At 38.5% G+C, this 20196-nt stretch overlaps 1 protein-coding gene across 1 annotated transcript; it reads right to left on the bottom strand.

Annotated features, from left to right (window-relative positions):
- Positions 1-4511: 4511 nt before the first annotated feature.
- Positions 4512-5908, bottom strand: LOC140958000 (uncharacterized). Its single transcript, XM_073415405.1, has 3 exons — positions 5578-5908; positions 4997-5478; positions 4512-4949 (listed from the first exon to the last, which is right to left on the bottom strand). The coding sequence occupies exons 1-3, from the start codon at positions 5906-5908 to the stop codon at positions 4512-4514; spliced, it is 1251 nt and encodes a 416-aa protein (XP_073271506.1).
- Between the last annotated feature and the right edge of the window lie 14288 nt (positions 5909-20196).

Below are 20196 nucleotides of genomic sequence, written 5' to 3'. Positions count from 1 at the left end.
GACTTTTGACGTCTCTAATGTTTGTTTTGAATCTTTATCATATGAAACTGAACTAGAATTCACTGACTGACTAACTCGAATCGACTGAGCCTAATCCTTAAGGAAACTCACAACCACTGTTTTCACCTTCGTCAATTCTTCGAACTTTTTGTTAACATCAAGAGTATTTGATTCCTTCAACACTTCCTTTGATGTATGGCCAAAATTTTATTCTTTGAAAGCATTCTTCTCAATATTTCCTCCCTGAGATGATCCTTTACCAGATTATTCATTCCTTTATGTTTTTTGTTTCTCTTCCTCTGATTGTTGATTCTTCCACTCATCATTCTCAGTGTTTCCACGCTTCCTTGGCGGTATGGTCCCACCGGACGTGCCAAAACTGTTTGCACATAAAATAAAAGCGTGTGCATGTCAGGCGCAAGATTATGCCAAATGTAAAATCTGACTTCTAAAGCAAACGATGTGAGCCTCAAACTGATAATTAGTTATAATTCTCTCGGTAAGCCAAAAATTAAGAAAATAAATAAAGAAATTGAAAGAAAAATCATGAAAAACAAAAAAATCAATTATGTTATTATGAACTGAAATAAACATCTTTACAATGAATAAAATATGCCAAAAATATGAAAGAGATACCATTGAATCTACCGGAAATATGCTAAATAATTAGGTAAAAATTCATGAAATTTGTTGAGAGCGTTTGCTTTAGAGTTTTTGTATTGATTGACGCGAAGTTCAAATTCTTTCAAGTGATTCTTCCCTCTTTCCACAATCATCACAACTTCCTTGACGTACGACAATGAGTTTGGTCCATTTTCTAAAATTGTCAAATTCTTTTAACTTAATAGACTCTTGATGTTTGGGCTAAACATTTTAGAATTGTCTATCCTATATGTTATATAAATAAAATAGTGCTAGTCGATTATTATAACATAACTAGTTTTATTTTAATTTATTAATAAAAAGGGATTTATCATAGGGTAAATCGGAGATAAATCTCTGAACTCAAACATAAATTTATCTTAACTCCCTACACTTAAAAAGTTTTGTTTAAACTCCCTAACATAATAAAAATGACAAAAATACCCTTATATGTGTTAATTTTAATGATTGATTTAACTGGTCCTTATATTGGTATCAGAGCTTATAAAAAGCCCCGATCCTCTGTCGTGTGATCTGATACGAAGCACGAATCTCCGTAGGGTACAACCTAGGCTCTAAAAAGAGTTTGAGATTAGGAAACTGATAGGTACCAATTAGTGTGTCAACATGTAATTGATCATTGGATCCCTCATCTCTTTATCCAAAAGCCGGAGCTCTGAGTTGGGGTACTGAGATAAAATGGTATCAGAGCCGAGGTAAAATTATTTCAAACATACAAATTTATTATTACAGTGTAATAAATGTTTGAGGAGGGGAATTTTCTCAAATAACATGAATTCGAACCCAGGTTCGTGATTAATTATTTGTAAGATATATTCCAAAACTTTGGAATATTTGAAACAAGAAGATCTAACCAAGTTTAGATATCAAGAACAAAGGGGAACTTATCAGAGTCCTAAGATAAACTTATGATTCAAAATAATAGGTTCCTAGAAATAATACCGGATTTCTCTAAACTTTCTCGAGATCTTAGAGAAATTCAAAAGACAGTACAAAATTATGGCAATATGCTATATTATGTATCACAAAATATGGAAGAACATATCAAGCATTTAGAGATTTTCTCTAAAGTTTGTAAGAAAAAAGGACTGGTTTTATCTTAAAAGAAAGCAGTTGTTGCCACAAGAAAGATTGAATTCATCGGAATAGAAATCGATGAGTTTGGAATAATTTTGCAGGAACACATAGTAGAAAAGATGCAAAATTTTCCAAACAAACTGAAAGAAAAGAAACAATTTCAAAGTTTTCTAAAAAACCTAGCAAAACGCAAAAAAGTGTTTAGTCCATTAACTAAAAAAGATGCAAAATTTAAATGGACGGAAGAATACGCAGAGAGACTTAGCCAACTAAAGGAGATTTGCAAAAAATTTCCAAAAATGGCTATTACTCAGGATGAAGATGACGTGGTATTATACACAGATGCCAGTGATCATTGGTGGACAGCAATTTTAACAAAGCTCACACCAGAAGGAGAACAACCATGCAGATTTTTTAACAAGATATGGACATGGTGATTTTGATGCCATCATAAAAATGAAGAGGCATTTGAGAGAACACCTTGAAATCTTCAAAACGAGTTCAACAAGCTTGTCTTAAATGCAGAAGTTGCGGGGTAGGCTACAACAAGCCGATAAAAGAATTTTCTCTGATCGAGTTACATGATGTTTACAGGTTTATACTCAGCTATGGTCTGTAATATAAAGGCCTATCCTCCTAGGCATTGAGAAGCCACTGGTTTCACAAATGGATAATTATTGAGTACAAGACTCTATAACTGGTGCAGGGGATTCAAATACCCCTAGCACAAATTGTCACGCCCCAGGGATGGGGTTGGTCGACACGGATGTTGCTCTCAAATTTACATTCGAAAACAACAAGCCCACTTACTGTAATTTGCTAAAAGTTTCGGTTGTTGAAGTCTGGAATCTGCTTGTTCTCGCTACTGGATTTTACAGCGCGAAAATAGGCACTCTCTTAGCTCAAATTTCAAGTCATAACTCAAGATTTGTGTAGCAACAATTTCAGAGATTTGAGGTTGTTATTTATATGCCAAATTCTGACTGTTGGGCTCTCTATTAATGGCCATAATCTGCCACGATGTACCATTAACAGAATCGGTAGCTATCTGCTGGATTCTTCTGCTGCTGGATTCTGTCTGCTGCTGGATTCTGTCTATTGGAAAAATACATTTCTGCTGGAAAAATACCAGCTTCTGAAATATTAGTAGCTGCTGGAACATTGTTAGCTACTGCTCAGTCCAAACCTGCTCCTTGGTCCCCACCCCTAGTCTCCTCGAAATCATCCTCACCTGCATCGTCAAGTCTAGTGAGTCTCAAGACTCAATACGTATAAACTGGAAGGTAGCAAGTACTACATAATAAAACCACATGCATCTTCAAAATAGGACGTACATACTAGAAACATGAACTTGAACTTGACAACATGAGCGTACTTGGAACTTGAACATAATAGCGTACATAGACGTGCCATGGTCATAAAAATTTCGTAAACATACTTGCATCTTACATACTTGGGCATACATAACATAATTTTGCGTAGATGCATGTTTCAAAGCGTGTGACCCATACATAAAATTGTCTAATCAGACTAAACTACAGTACTGGGCTGACAGGGAAGATCCACTGCCACATACATGAGATCCCCGTGCATAATTTAACGGGTGGATTGGTCTCTAGTCATGCTTTACCAGGGTGGAGAGGCCCTCGGTCACGTTCACCGACTTCAAAACCCGTTCATATTTGGAGAGGTCCCCGGACACGTTCTCCGGCTTCCAAACCCGTTCATAATTTGGTCACAAGACATTTAGCATACCTAAAAAATTTAAAAATAATTTCTTTTTGCACGTCAACATACTTACTGGGCGTTGGGGGATTCATTGGATCTCGTTTGGGGCCACTGCTGCAACATACTAGCATGAGTTTAAATACTTAACTTACATAACTTAGACGTAGGCACTCGTGCTCACCACCGAAGTAAATAAATAGCTTATGACATTCTAAATCTCTCGAGACTTCACCTCGTTTCATCCTCGAACTAAACCATGACATAAATCCCAAAGCAATCAATATAATTTTAACCAAAACTTGAGTACACGGACCCTGTGCCTGGGTCCGTGCATGGGTCTGGGTAGGTACTGAAAAATGCGTGTGAAGAAAAGGGAAGGCACGGACCCCGTGCCTAGGTCCATGTAGGGGTCCGTGTAGACACTGATTTTTGACACTTCGGAAGGAGCAAGGGCACGGACCCCGTGCCAAGGTCCGTGTGGGGGTCCGTGTACCTGCGGGAGAAGAAAACCAACGAAATTTCTCTACAACTCCTGCTGCTGATATTATGTGTCACAAAAATGTGACGCTCTTTGACCAGAATTCGCATTTCTTGAACTTTGCGTACAGTTCTTTTTCCCTAAGTGTCTGGAGGGTGAGACGGAGATGTTCGTCGTGATCTTTCTTACTTTGTGAATACACAAGGATGTCGTCTATGAATACGACTACAAACCTCTCGAGCTAAGGTTTGAAGACTCTATTCATGAGGTCCATAAATGCTGCAGGTGCATTGGTCAGTCCAAACGGCATTACCGTAAATTCATAATGGCTGTATCTAGTCCTGAAGGCTGTTTTAGGAATATCTTCTGTTTTGACCTTCAGTTGGTGATAGCCTAACCTTAAGTCGAGCTTGGAAAAGACTGTAGTTCCTTTGAGTTGGTCAAATAGGTCATCTATCCTTGGAAGCGGGTACTTATTCTTGATTGTGATCTTATTCAGTTCCTTGTAATCGATACACAATCTCATACTCCAGTCTTTCTTTTTCACAAATAGTACAGGGGCTCTCTATGGAGATGCACTGGGTCTAATATGCTTTTTATCCAACAACTCTTGGAGTTGGTCCTTGAGTTCCTTTAATTCTGCTGGGGCCATTCTGTATGGTGCTTTTGAGATCGGTACAGCCCCAGGAATCAAGTTGATCTCAAACTCCACTTCACGATCGGGGATTGTGCCAGAGAGTTCTTCAGGAAAGAAATCCGGAAACTCTTGTAGTACCGGAATCTCTTCTAATGCAAGTTCAGTTTCTTCCTTTACATCGCTTAACATAGCTAGGTAAACTTCTTCTCCACTTTTCATGGCTTTCCAAGTTTGTGAAGCAGAAAGAAGAGTCTTTCGTTCTTCCGTATTACCATGAAATAAAATTTTCTCTTGTACGGAGCTTGGATGGTTACCGTCTTTCCATGACAGTCTACTAAAGTATGATTCTTGGCTAACCAATCCATTCTAAGAATTGCATCGAATTCCACCATGTTTAGTTGAATTAGGTTTGCCTTGAAATTCTGATTTTCTATGAGAACACTAATATCACGATATAGAGTACGAGTTTCTAAAATCCGATTTGCAGGAGTTGCTACTCTATATGGTTCTTCTAGGTTATCAATCTTAGCTCCTAACTTCTTGGCAAATCTCTTAGACATTAATGAATGCGTAGCACCACAATCAAATAACACATAATCAGGTATATTATTGATTAGAATGGTACCAGCTACGACAACATTTGAGTTGTCAGCCTCTTCTTGAGTGATGGCATAGACTCGAGCATTTGGCTTGTTCTCTTTAGGCTTATTTGGAGTTGTTCCACCTGCTGGACCATTCCTTGGATCTGGCAAAGGGCATTGAGCAATGCGATGACCCATCTTTCCACAACAGAAACAAGCTCCAGAATTCTTACGGCATTCACCAGTGTGAGTGAATCCACAATTTTGGCACTTGACTCCCTCTTTGCTTGATTGAGAAGAAGTTGTTTCTTTGGCTGGATCACTGGTAAATTGGTTGCTTGAAAACCTAGGCCTCTTGAATTGTTGGCCCGATTGGTACTAGCTTGACAATGGACATTTGAGTTTGTTCTCACCTTCACGCCTCTTGATGTCATTCTCAGCCCTGATTGCGGCTCCCATCAATTCATCAAAACTATTGGGCTCGATAACCGCAAGAGCAGATTGAATGCGACTGTTCAATCCCTTCTTGAAGCGATGTATCTTCAAGGCCTCGTCTCCCATGATGGTTGGGGAGTAAGTTCTCAATGAGTGGAACTTGGATGAATACTCCACCACTGTCATGTTTGGTTCTTGAACCAAGCTTTCAAATTCTGACAGCTTCTGCACTCGAACTGCTGTCGGGAAGTACTGCCTCAGAAATGCCTCTCGAAACCTTTGCCAAGTGATAGGTCCCGTACCTAACATAGCTGGCGAGACTCCTTCCCATCATTTGGCTGCTTTATCCACAAGAAAAGGTGTAATCACATCTACCTTGATCACTTGTGGAACCTCAAGTAGTCGAAGATGATTCTCCACCTCCTTCATCCAATTATGTCCGGCCTCAGGATCGGAGCTTCCATCGAAGTTTGAGACTCTTGCTCTTCGTAGAGACTCATAGTGCTGCTTAGTCCCATTCTGAGCTGGAGGTGGTGGCGGTGGCTGATAAGCATTTGGGTTGACAAACCCTTGCAGCTTGGTTGCCACAATTGTGGCTATAGCCATCAAATCCACTTGACTGGTGCCAACTGCTAGTGGTGGTTGTTGTTGTGCATCTTCATTGTTGCGGTTGTTATTGCGATTATTGTAACGAAGGTTGCGATTGTTTCTCACAGGTCTACCGTCCATTTTCTACAATTATAAAAGTTCTAAGGTTTTTGGCAGAATATGGACTAATCAAAAGAAGCAAAATGATTGAGTAATTGCTTGAAATTTAAATATGAAACCAATGGATAGAAATAAATTTTATTGATTTCCCACGAAAGTGCAATTACAACTTAAATTCAAAATGCTAGCAGAAATGGAAATGGAACAAGTGTTATTACAAAGAAAACTACTACTGATGGTCTAATCTATCACTTCTCCTAATCTCAAATCCATAGGATCCTCTTCGACTTCTTCTTCTTCTTTTTCGGGAACCTCCTCGGGTTCGTCTTCATGGTTGGCTATTACCATTTCTAGATGTTCAATATGACCATGCAGGACTGCATTTTGGTCACTAAGAACTTCAACAGTGTTCTGCAACTCATTAATCTGAGCATCAGTCTGCTCACTATACTGATTATGCTTGTGCACAAGTTGGTGATTTCGATCCTTAAGCACTTGGATCTTCTCAACCAAGTTATCACGTAACTCGATGAACTCTGCAACGGTCTCTTGAGAGGTTTCAAACTTTTCTTGAGCTTTCTTATTCCTCTCTTCTGCCTCATGCAGATAGTGAGTATAATGTTGAACATCATGTGTAATGCCCGGTTACTCGTACAAATGATAATAATACGTTTATGTCGTTTATTCTGTAGTTATTTTCCTCATTATGTTTTACATGTTGAGTGAGGTATCGATATTGAGATTGAACATGATTTTTATGTTGTACATGGTGTATTGACAATGAATATGTGTTAAAATAGTGATAGTAAGATGTGTATGTAGCAGTAGGGTAAGGAAGTTGCTAGGAAATTAGATGAAATTGTGGTAGTTTGTACGCGTTTTAGTATAATGATTTGAATATTGATCCAAATTGAGTGAGGTTATAACCATTAGAAAGCTAAGATATAATGCAACAACTTTCATGTTTTGGGTTTTGTCCAAATCATTGTGGAAGACAAGCCAAAAGTGCCCCGAAGTGTGTCGTGTATACCGTCATTCCCTAACTAACACATGTTAGGAGAATGAGCATAACCTTTTACTCAGACCTCCAAATGACCTAAAACTAATTGGAGATTCAAGCCAAGACATAGGGCTACAACTTTCATGTTTACTACTTTTTCAGATTATGAACGGAAAAGCCGTTTCTGGAGCGATCGTTGAGGTGATTGTGCGCAGAGCGGCGCCCGAGCGGTAATAAATGACCGCCCGAGCGCCACTGGTTCTAGATTATTGGTTTCGGACAGAAATTTCCGTGCTCGAGCGGTAATTTATGACCGCCCGAGCGCTGCCCTGTATACAAGAAGATAAGTTTCGAATTTTCTAATCATTCCAACCATTCCACAGCTTCTTCTTCAGCATAAGCTCGAGAGAAAACATAAGAATCTTCCTTCAAATGCTTTCTTCTTCCTCTTTTTCATTATTTTGAAGTTGAAACTTAGTTCTCCATCACAAGAACTTCATAAGGGTGTAAGTTTTCTTCGTTTTTAGTTGTTCTATTTGTAGAGGAGTGATTTTCACCTAGTATGTACATAGTGATGGGTTTATTGATGTATTTGACAGTATAGGAACGATAATCATTGTCTCAAACAAGTATTCGTACGCTTGGACTGTAAGTTGGCATGTTCTTGAAGTAATACATGAGTATTATGATTTCAAATACTTCCCATTGATTATTACTATATGTACATTGTTAGTATCTTATTGATGAAAATATAGCACCATATTCCATTGTTATGTATTAAATATGTAAGAAACTCATGAATATTGATGATGGGTGCTATGTTATGAACATGAACATGAACATGAAAACAAAAGGATTGATTTTTACATTATATAAAGCTTGTTGACATCATGGGTGGATTTAAGTCCACCAAACCTATTGGCCAATATATGTTCATGGGGCGTGGGGTTTCCAAAGGTTGCTCCCTGACGTCCAACACAGTAGTAGCTATATAATAAAGCAAGCACGGTAGTACAGGTCGACAAATGAGGCTCAAGTACAAAAATGAACATGAATATATGTTATGATATGACATGGTTTAAAGATTCATTGTTGATCACGACTTGATATGTATACTCCTTCTACGCATATTGATACGTACAAGTGTCAACTTATTGAGTTTTATAAACTCACGTAGCTCATGTATTACAGGATCAGGTAGTGGAGAGACGTAGGATGCCGGTTCGCCAATGGATGCTTGTGACGTGCCTTACCTCGACAAGAACCGGGATATCTTATTGTATAGCTTCCGCATATGTATTGTAGTAAATTTTATGTCAGGGTTTGAAACAAGTCTAATGTTATGTATGATGATACAAAGTATGTTTGTATATGAGAATATGTTTATAAGTGTGTATAAATAGTATTGCTTGAGTTTTGGTGTATACAAAATATAGGGACATCATGCCAAAATTTTTATAAACGGTCAAAGTGATGCCTCTTGTTTGATTTGCTTCATACTATAGTTATATCATTCAAACCTTATTTTGATTATGGTAATTATGCTAAGTATAGAGTAAGGGTGTGACATTTTAGTTGGTATCAGGGCCCACGGTTCTTCGACAGGGAAGACACTGCACTTCATCCACATGGAGAGCTCGGCAAGTAAGTATCTTTGTATCCCATAGTTTATGCTAAGTTATGTGTCTATGTGATCTATATGTAGGTTAAGATAAGCGACGATGCCACCTAAACGTAAGGTACATGAAGGAGAGTCATCTAAGGGCAAAGCCCCAGCGGTCGAAGGTGAGGGCAGTGCACCACGACCTATAGATGATTTTGCTCAGCTGCTCCAACAACAAGCGAAAGTCCATGGAGAGCAGATACAGCAATAACTGGAGATGCAACGGACTACACATGAGCAGGCACATGCACAAGCCATGATCCTCAGACAAGGGCCTGTTCAAACTGATTTGTATGATCGTTTTCGACGTCTGAATCCTCCTGAATTAATGGGAAGCACCGATCCAGCAGTAGCAGAAGAGTGGATTAAGTCATTAGAGTCCATCTTCTCCTACCTTCATATGGAAGATGTTGACAAAGTAACTTGTGCCGTCTTTTTATTATCAAAACATGCAAGAATATGGTGGGAGAGTGCAAGGGTTGCATTACCGGTTGGACCATTGACATAGGAAACTTTCAAAACCGTATTTTACAACAAGTATTTCAGTAAAGATGTACGAGCCAAGAAAGCCAGCGATTTCCTTAACCTGAAGCAAGGAACCATGTCAATGACAGAATACATACAACAATTTGAGGCTGGAGTCCAATATGTACCGTATATTGCACAAGATGACACAAGTAAGGGCGAACACTTCATGCGGAGACTTTGCTCTGAAATTAAAAGAGATGTACGGATGTCGAAGGTTGTTACATATGGAGAGATAGTGGAAAGAGCACTTATGGCAGAACAGGATGAGCAAGACATTGACAGAGATAGAGAACAACGAAGGCAGCAGTACTTTCAAAAGAGTCAAGGAACATGACAAGGCAAAAAGACTGATAGTAAAGGTACTCGATAAGAGGAACCTCGTGGCAAGGGTCCCCCTCCACGTAAGGAACAAGATAGACCACCTTGTCCTAAATGTAGCAAACTTCATGGCGGGGAATGTATGCAAGGTTCCAATGTTTGTTATCATTGTAAAAAGCAAGGGCATCTCGCCAGGAATTGTCCATGAAGTTCTGAGAAAGTACAGGGACGCCTTTTCTCCATGACTAAAGAGGAAGTGGATGCGGATAGATCGATGATCACTGGTATGTTATTGATTTCTGGTATTACTGCTACTGTTTTACTAGATTCAGGAGCCACGCATTCCTTTATTTCGGAAACGTCTGTAAGGAGACTGGGCATTATAGCAAGTACAACAGAGGCACAATTCGCCATAGCCTTACCTTCTGGGCAAGAATTACAAACAAATAAGATTGTGCGAGGGTGTCCAATATATGTCCAAGGCCATCAGATATATGCTGACTTGATAGTTCTGAGGATGACTGATTTTGATGTGATATTGGGAATGGATTGGCTCTCAAAGTACAGAGTTACTATTGAATATGGTTTAAAGATGATCAAATTTTCACCAGTAGGAGCTGAACCATTCACAGTAGCAAGTGCATGTATATCCTTACCTCTTCGGGTAATCTCTTGTATAAAGGCTTGTAAATTACTACAGAACGGGTGTCTAGAATATTTAGCATATGTGTTAACTATTGACCCACCTGTTTGTGAATTAAAAGATACAGATGTTGTTTGTGAGTTTCCAGAGGTATTTCCTGATGATGTAACAGGCTTACCCCCAGATAGAGAGATCGAATTTGTAATTGATATTGTGACAGGAACTCATCCGATCTCAAAAGCTCTTTATCGATTAGCTCCTACAGAAATGAAAGAATTGAAAGAACAGTTACAGGAGTTACTTGATAAAGGATTTATTAGACCGAGTTTTTCACCGTGGGGTGCACCTGTTTTATTTGTGAAAAAGAAAGACGGTACCCTTCGTTATGTATTGATTATAGGGAGTTGAACAAAGTGACAATCAAAAACAGATATCCACTCCCCAGAATTGATGATTTGTTTGATCAGTTACAAGGAGCTGCTATCTTTTCGAAGATTGATTTACGATCAGGCTATCATCAACTAAAAGTGAAATCAGATGATATTTGGAAGACCGCCTTCCGAACCAGGTATGGGCATTATGAATTTCTTGTAATGCCATTTGGACTAACGAATGCACCAGCTGCTTTCATGGATTTAATGAACAGAATTTTCAAGCCATTTCTAGACAAGTTCGTGATTGTATTTATAGATGATATTCTAATCTACTCACGAACTGTAGAGGAACATCGAGAACATCTGAAATTAGTTTTGCAAACTTTGAAAGATCAACATTTGTATGTCAAATGGAAGAAATGCGAATTTTGGCTTGAACAAGTAGCATTCTTGGGTCATATCATTTCAAAGAAGGCATATCAGTGGATCCAAGCAAGATTGAAGTTGTTAATAACTGGCTACGACCAACTACTGTTACTGAGGTACGTAGTTTTCTTGGGTTAGCTGGTTATTACCGTCGGTTTATAGCGGGATTTTCAAAGATAGCATTGCCTTTGACTGCTTTGACACGAAAGAATGTGAAATTTGTGTGGAACGAAGCATGTGATCATAGTTTCCAAGAGTTAAAGACAAAATTGACCTCAGCACCGGTCCTTGCTATTCCAGAAGGATCAGGAGATTTTGTAGTATACAGTGATGCTTCAAAACAAGGTTTAGGAGCAGTCTTGATGCAACACGGAAAGGTAATTGCTTATGCCTCAAGACAATTGAAAGAATATGAAAAGAACTATCCCACACAAGATTTAGAATTGGCAGCAGTGGTATTTGCGTTGAAAATATGGCGCCATTATCTGTATGGTGAACGGTGTGAAATATACATGGACCACAAGAGTTTGAAATATTTATTCACGCAAAAAGAACTGAATATGAGACAACCACGTTGGTTGGAATTGGTGAAGGATTACGATTGTGTTATTAATTATCATCCAGGTAAAGCCAATGTTGTTGCAGACGCTTTAAGTCGAAAATCCAGTTCTATTGCCACAATGCAAGTACAAGAACAAATTTTATGGGATTTGCAGAACTTGAAGCTTGATGTTATTCCAAAGGGAGCTGCAATTCAGTTATCATCTCTCATTGTTCGACCAACACTTTTAGACAAAATTAAGGCCGAATAAAGTACAGATAATGAATTACAACAACTGAGGCAGCGAGATAAAGAAAAAGGAAATTTGAAATTTGAGTTGAATGGAGAAGGAATATGGACATATCGAGATAGATTGTACGTGCCAAAACAAGGAACAATCAGGACCGACATCCTTATTGATCCACACGCTACACCCTACTCAATCCATCCAGGAGGCACCAAAATGTACAAAGATTTGAAACCATTATTTTGGTGGCCAGGTATGAAAAAAGACATTGCTCAATTTGTTGCACAATGTCTAACATGTCAACAGGTCAAGACTGAACATCAAAGACAAGCAGGACTATTGAAACCATTGCCTATTCCTGAATGGAAATTGGAGCATATTACAATGGATTTCATCCTTGGTTTGCCAAGAACACAAAGAGGATTCAATGCTATTTGGGTTATTGTGGATCGACTTACGAAATCAGCTCACTTTCTTCCAGTGAAAACCACATATACGATGAATCAATATGCTGAAGATTATATCAAGGAGATAGTGAGGCTTCATGGCATCCCAGTGTCCATTGTATCTGATAGAGATCCCAAATTTACGTCTGCATTTTGGAAGAGTTTACATCATGCTATGGGAACTCGATTGGCATTCAGTACAGCATTTCACCCTCAAAATGATGGACAATCAGAACGAGTAAATCAGATCTTAAAAAATATGTTGAGGGCCTGTACTATTGATTTTCCAGGCAGTTGGGACAGTAAACTACAGTTGGCTGAATTTACCTACAACAATAGCTATTAGTCAAGCATTGGAATGGCACCATATACTGCATTATATGGTAGAAAATTTCGATCTCCAGTACATTGGGATGAAGTAGGAGAAAGAAAGTTATTAGGCCCTGAATTGGTACAACAGACAGCCGAATTGGTGACCAAGATCAGAGAAAGAATGCACACTGCCCAGAGTCGACAGAAAAGCTATGCTGATGTGCGACGTCGACGATTGGAATTTCAGGTTGGTGACCATGTATTTGTAAAGATATCACCATTGAAGGGCATATTACGTTTTGGTAAGAAAGGAAAATTGAGTCCAAGATATATTGGTCCATTTGAAATCTTGGAAAGAATAGGAGACAGAGCCTACCGAGTTGCTTTACCACCAAACTTGTCAAACGTTCATAATGTTTTTCACGTTTCCATGCTACGAAAGTATTTAGCTAATCCTTCTCATGTTCTTCATTATGAACCGTTGGAGCTTGCATCGAATCTCTCATATGAAGAACGACATATACAAATCCTCGATAGGAAATCAAAAGTGTTACGAGGCAAGGAAATACCCTTAGTGAAACTATTATGGCGCAATCATGCAATTGAAGAATCAACTTGGGAGTGAGAAGACGAGATTCAACAGAGATATCCTGAACTATATGGTACGTCAAATTTCGAGGACGAACTTCTTTGAAGGATGGGAGAATTGTAATGCCCGGTTACTCGTACAAATGATAATAATACGGTTATGTCGGTTATTATATAGTTATTTTCCTCATTATGTTTTACATGTTGATTGAGGTATCGATATTGAGATTGAACATGATTTTTATGTTGTCCATGATGTATTGAGAATGAATATGTGTTAAAATAGTGATAGTAAGATGTAGAGGTAGAAGTAGGGTAAGGAAGTTGATAGGAAATGAGATGAAATTGTGGTAGTTTTTACGAGTTTTAGCAGAATGATTTGAATATTGATCCAAATTGAGTGAAGCCATAACCTCTAGAAAGCTAAGATATAATGCAACAACTTTCATGTTTTGGGTTTTGTCCAAATCATTGTGGAAGACAAGCCAAAAGTGCCCCGAAATGTGTCGTGTATACCGTCATTCTCTCACTGACACATGTTAGGAGAATGAGCATAACCTTTTACTCAGACCTCCAAATGACCTGAAACAAATTGGGGATTCAAGCCAAGACATAGGGCTACAACTTTTATGTTTACCACTTTTTCAGATTATGAACGAAAGAGCCGTTTTTGGAGTGATCTTTGAGGTGACTGTGCGCAGAGCGGTAATAAATGACCGTCCGAGCGCCACTGGTTCTAGATTTTTTGTTTCGGACAGAAAGTTCCGTGCTCGAGCGGTAATTTATGACCGTCCGAGCGCCGCCCTATATACAAGAAGATAAGTTTCGAATTTTCTAAGCATTCCACCCATTCCACAGCTTCTTCTTCAGCATAAGCTCGAGAGAAAACATAAGAATCTTCCTCCAAATGCTTTCTTCTTCCTCTTTTTCATTATTTTGAAGTTGAAACTTAGTTCTCCATCACAAGAACTTCATAAAGGTGTAGGTTTTCTTCTCTTTTAGTTGTTCTACTTGTAGAGGAGTGATTTTCACCTAGTATGTACATAGTGATGGGCTTATTGATGTATTTGACATTATAGGAACGAGAATCATAGTCTCAAACAAGTATTCGTACGCTTGGTGTAACGCCCCAGATTCGACGACTGTTCTCACTGTACCAAGACGAGTATTTCCAGCGTGCTTATGTCCTCACTCACACGCACCCTGGGAAACTTTCCTGGAGGTCACCCATCCCAAAATTGCCCGAAGTCAAGCACGCTTAACTTTGGAGTTCTTATGTGATAAGCGACCGAAAAGAAGATGCACCTTCGTGGTATGAGTAGTACAAATCAAATCTTTTAAGCCCTCTTCAACTGTACAGTCCATTACATTGAACAGTCTCGGAATCCCTCTCATGCCCGTGTGGGATCGGTTCATTCATGTTCCCTCCACCTAGAAGCCTGCCAGGAGCAGCTCATTGTCCGTGCAACTGATGGCACCGACGATCACCCCCCGCCCTCTTCGGCCCCTGGCCTCACATGCCCACCAGCTTCCGCTTGGTTCGTCCCCGAACCACACCGTACTAAGAGAGGTCGGCTCTGATACCAACTGTAACGCCCTAGATTCGAAGACTGTCCTCACAGTACCAAGACGAGTCTTTCCAGCGTGCTTATGTCCTCACTCACACGCACCCTGGGAAACTTCCCAGGAGGTCACCCATCCCAAAATTGCCCCAAGTCAAGCACGTTTAACTTTGGAGTTCTTATGTGATGAGCTACCGAAAAGAAGATGCACTTTCGTGGTATGAGTAGTATAAATCAAATCTTTTAAGCCCTCTTCAACTGTACTGTCCATTACATTGAACAGTCTCGGAATCCCTCTCATTCCCGTGTGGGATCGGTTCATTCATGTTCCCTCCACCTAGAAGCCTGCCAGGAGCAGCTCATTGTCCGTGCAACTGATGGCACCGGCGATCATCCCCCGCCCTCTTCGGCCCCGGGCCTCACACTTGGACTGTAAGTTGGCATGTTCTTGAAGTAATACATGAGTAATATTATGATTTCAAATACTTCCCATTGATTATTACTATATGTACATTGTTAGTATCTTATTGATGAAAATATAGCACCATATTCCATTGTTATGTATTAAATATGTAAGAAACTCATGAATATTGATGCTGAGTGCTATGTTATGAACATGAATATGAACATGAAAAGAAAAGGATTGATTTTTACATGATATAGAGCTTGTTGACATCATGGGTGGTTTTAAGTCCACCAAACCTATTGGCCAATATATGTTCATGGGGCGTAGGGTTGCCAAAGGTTGCTCCCTGACGTCCATCACAGTAGTAGCTATATAATAAAGCAAGCACGGTAGTACAGGTCAACTAATGAGGCTCAAGTACAAAAATGAACATGAATATATGTTATGATATGACATGTTCTAAAGATTCATTGTTGATCACGACTTGATATGTATACTCCTTCTACGCATATTGATACGTACAAGTGCCAACTTATTGAGTTTTATAAACTCGCGTAGCTCATGTATTACAGGATCAGGTAGTGGAGAGACGTAGGATGCCGGTTCGCCAATGGATGCTTGTGACGTGCCTTACCTCGACAAGAACCGAGATATCTTATTGTATAGCTTCCGCGTATGTATTGTAGTAAATTTTATGTCAGGGTTTGAAACAAGTCCCATGTTATGTATGATGATACAAAGTATGTTTGTATATGATAATATGTTTATAAGTGTGTATAAATAGTATTGCTTTAGTTTTTGGTGTATACAAAATATAGGGACATTATGCCAAAATTTTTATAAACTGTCAAAGTGATGCCTCTTGTTTGATTTGCTTCATACTATAGTTATATCATTCAAACCTTATTTTGATTATGGTAATTATGCTAAGTATAGAGTAAGGGTGTGACATCATGTCTTAAGTGTTCTTCTCTACGCTGTAATTCATCCTTGTCCAGCTCTAAGCAATAGTTATGTCCCTTGAGTTTCTCTATCTTCTTTTCTAAGCTCTTAATGTAGCTACTATGGTCAGCCATATCCTACATCCAAAACATGAGAGTAAAGGTTCAGATATGATCTCAAAAGTACGGGCCGAGTTATAGAAATATACTTGGAATGAACAAAATCAATATAGCCTACAACAAGTAATAGAATAAAATAGCTCAAAAATATTTCGGTCTTAGAATCGCTTGAAAAATTTACTAAAAACCCTCCACATCAAGAACATGAAGTGTACCAAATTTGGTGCAAAAATAATAAGCCGTTTGGAAATGAAAATTCTTCAAATTTTCGAAAAATTGGAAAATTTTACGCAAATGATGATATCACCATCTAAACGAAGGATTTTGGGGTTTGTCAGCGGTCCAAGAAGGATTGAATGGTCCTAAGTTAGGTTCTCCTCGTCGAGAGCTTTCCAACGGTATCTTTTTATAGTCAAAATTCTTCCTGGATCAAAAGTTATGGCCGTTTGAAGTTTGCGCGAAAAAACACCTCAACTTCCATATAATTTTGCAATGCCTACTGCACGCGCTTGCTGTAATTCACTTCCTACTGAAATTTTGATGCTACTGCAATCAAGTCTGCTGTTTTCCAGCACTGTTAGAATCAGTCTGCTGCATTCTGGTTCTAATGACCAAGTCTTCTGCATACAGATCTACTGATTTCCTTCTGTTGGTCCTGGTTTCAGACTACTGGTTCTGATGCTACTGTTTTTCGGTCTACTGGTTTTTGGTCTTCTGATTTTTTTTTTTCTGACATGCTGCTGAAACACTCAGAACTCTATTACGTTCTGCTTTGTTTCCCTTACTGATTTTTCCCAATTGTACGTAGTTAGTCTATTGTTTCAGTAGTCTATTATAGTAGTCTATTACAATAGTTTATCAGAACTTATTATTTCTAGTTCCTCCTCCCCAGATTATGAAACCTGGTTTGCTCTGACACCACTTCAATGTCACGCCCCAGGAACAGGGTTGGTCGACACCGGCGTTGCTCTCAAATTTACATTCGAAAACAACAAGCCTCAAAAGTACAAGATTCAGAAACCAACAGAAATAGTTTTACAAATAATATACAGAAATTCTTATTTTCGGAACAGGAATCAGTATTCAGAAATCAGAAATTTAGCAAGTAAGCACTGAGCACGTTTGTGAATTTCATGGCTAAACTGCTATCAGTCCCCTATATGTTTTCTCCTCTAAGGGGTGAGGCCAGTAATAAGTAATCAGTAATCAGAATTCAGTAATGTTTAAGAATATATATTCCAACCATTAGTTCACTAGGTTTCAGTGCTTCAAAAATCAGATATCAGAAATCAAAAATACATATACTTTGCTTCAAAACAAAAGTCATCAAACTGGTTTCAAGATATTTATACATTAAGCCCACTTACTGTAATTTGCTAGAATTTTCGGTTGTTGAAGTCTGGAATCTTCTTGTTCTCGCTACTGGATTTTACGGCTTGAAAATAGGCACTCTCTTAGCTCAAATTTCAAGTGATAACTCAAGATTTGTGTAGCAACAATTTCAGATATTTGAGCTTGTTATTTATAGGCCAAATTCTGACTCTTGGACTCCCTATTAATGGCCATAATCTGCCATGATGTGCCATTAACAGTTTTTATTTCATGTTAAATGCTTCAGTTACAAGTCATAAGCAGAATCAGTAGCTATCTGCTGGAATCTCGCTGCTAGATTCTTCTGCTGCTGGATTCTGTCTGCTGGAAAAATACATGTCTGCTGGAAAAATACCAGCTTCTGAAATATTAGTAGCTGCTAGAACATTGTTAGCTGCTGCAAAATGCTAACTACTGCTGGAATTTCAGGTTCTCACACAAGTGTTAAGTCGGGATCATCCCCAGATGAGTCGGCTGAAACAAAAATTAAAACTCCAGATCCTTATCTCGAGTCTTCAAGTCAACCATTCACCTCGGTAATTGAAGAGATAAGATTAGACCTAATACAGAAAATGGTAAATCTAATGTTGGTACTAATGAAGATGCAATTTCTCCATTTCAGGTTTATCAACAAAATTGGGGGAAATTAGAAACGAGAATATGCATTAACCATATCACAATCAGGGTTGATGTATCAGGAAAATATCTCAGGGTATGGATGAAACCAAATTCATATCCAAAGGAGGTAAAAGCATGGTATGAATTAGGAGGCTCTTGCCTCGGTTTATAAATACATCACCCAACTTCCCAAAAATCTCGGGTTTACCCAAATGGATTCAGGAAGCTATTCATGAAACATGGGCAAACAACGACTATTTGTCTAGAAGAGATATTCTGGAGTTATACCTTTTCAGTACAACACCAGAACCAGCAGGAAAAGGCTCGCACGAAGTCTTTCATTTTATTAAGTTAAAGAGACCAGATACAAATATTCAGAAATTTATCAAAGATCTTCCAACCTATTAAACAACCCTTGTTGCTTCGTTAACTGAAAATGACATCTCTACTCGAAGAGCATGGGGAATATGGGTCTGTCTAACAGATATGGACAAAGTCAAATTTCCATTTAAATTTTATCATAATTCTGTAAATGGATCGTTCCTGCTAAATACTATGACAGGGAAAAAACAAATTTTGCAGAAGACTTATTTGAAAAGAAAAGGAATCTTATGTGGAATAGCAAGCTGCGAGAAAGCAAAAAAACTCGTCGTAATTCTGAAACATGGCTCATGTGGGAAGATGGTCAGAAAGGAGCCAAAATTCGGAAAAGGCTTTCGGCCGAGATCTAATCGGAAACATTTTTTCGAAACGGGTACAAGTGGTGAAGGACCACAATCACGTTTTCCTTTGAGACATCAAAAATTTAAGATTCCTCGACAAAAGCAAGTGAGCACGTGATTTACCCACTACCCCAAAAAAGAAGGACCACTATGTAAATGGAAAACAAGGACCATCAATAATAGATGAGAAATTACAAGAAACAACTAGATTATTTATCCTCGAAGAAAAAGGAAATCCAAGAAAGAGACAAAAGACTTGGACCCAAATACACCTATAAATAAAGCTAAAATGGGAATGAGTAAAGCTCACAAGACTAATACGAAATTTGGAATCAAAGATAATGTATTTTTTCATATCTCAAAGTTTCCAAGAGACGTATTAAAGTAACAAGAGATCAGCTGAGGATTTTCCAAAATATTTATAAGAAATTAAAAGAAACAGGAAATGAAATCTAATTAGCAGATATGATCCAGACAAATATCCACTGGTTATGCCAAGAGATAAAACTGGAAGAAGGAGCTGCTTCTAGATTAATTATCTAGAAAAAGAAACTCAAGTAAAAGTGGAGGGACCACTCAACCACCCACATAAGAGATAATGTCAACCACAACTGGAAGGCAATAAAGAAAAATTATTTCAAGATTTTGAAGTCCAGAATTCAAATCCGAAAAGGGCTTCAATAAATACAAAGACAGAAGAAAGGTGAAGACATCATTCAACATCTTCATTTTCTTTCAAAATAATTTGTAATATTTTCTCTTACTAATTTTATGTGTGTTGTAACTCCAGCTACTATAGGTAGCTAAGCAAGTTCCTCCTCCTCTACAAGAGGTTATTATGTAATAAAAATTTGTATGTTTGAATAAAAAGACCAAGGCTTATTGCCCCTTTCATGTATTAGTTTCAAATTGAACTATTTTACTATACACCATGAGGTAGGAAACGAAACAGGGTTGTGCTAGGTGTTGTTGAAAGAATCTGCGTTAGGAACCATATGTTGCGACTGCGTGGTTAGGCTGTGAGAAGCAGTCTGTAAAACCCGATGTATACAACCCGACGGTA

The sequence above is a fragment of the Primulina huaijiensis genome, chromosome 14 (assembly GCF_012295235.1).
Source record: "Primulina huaijiensis isolate GDHJ02 chromosome 14, ASM1229523v2, whole genome shotgun sequence".
NCBI lineage: Eukaryota > Viridiplantae > Streptophyta > Magnoliopsida > Lamiales > Gesneriaceae > Primulina > Primulina huaijiensis.
This window is presented reverse-complemented; position numbering and strand designations above follow the sequence as displayed.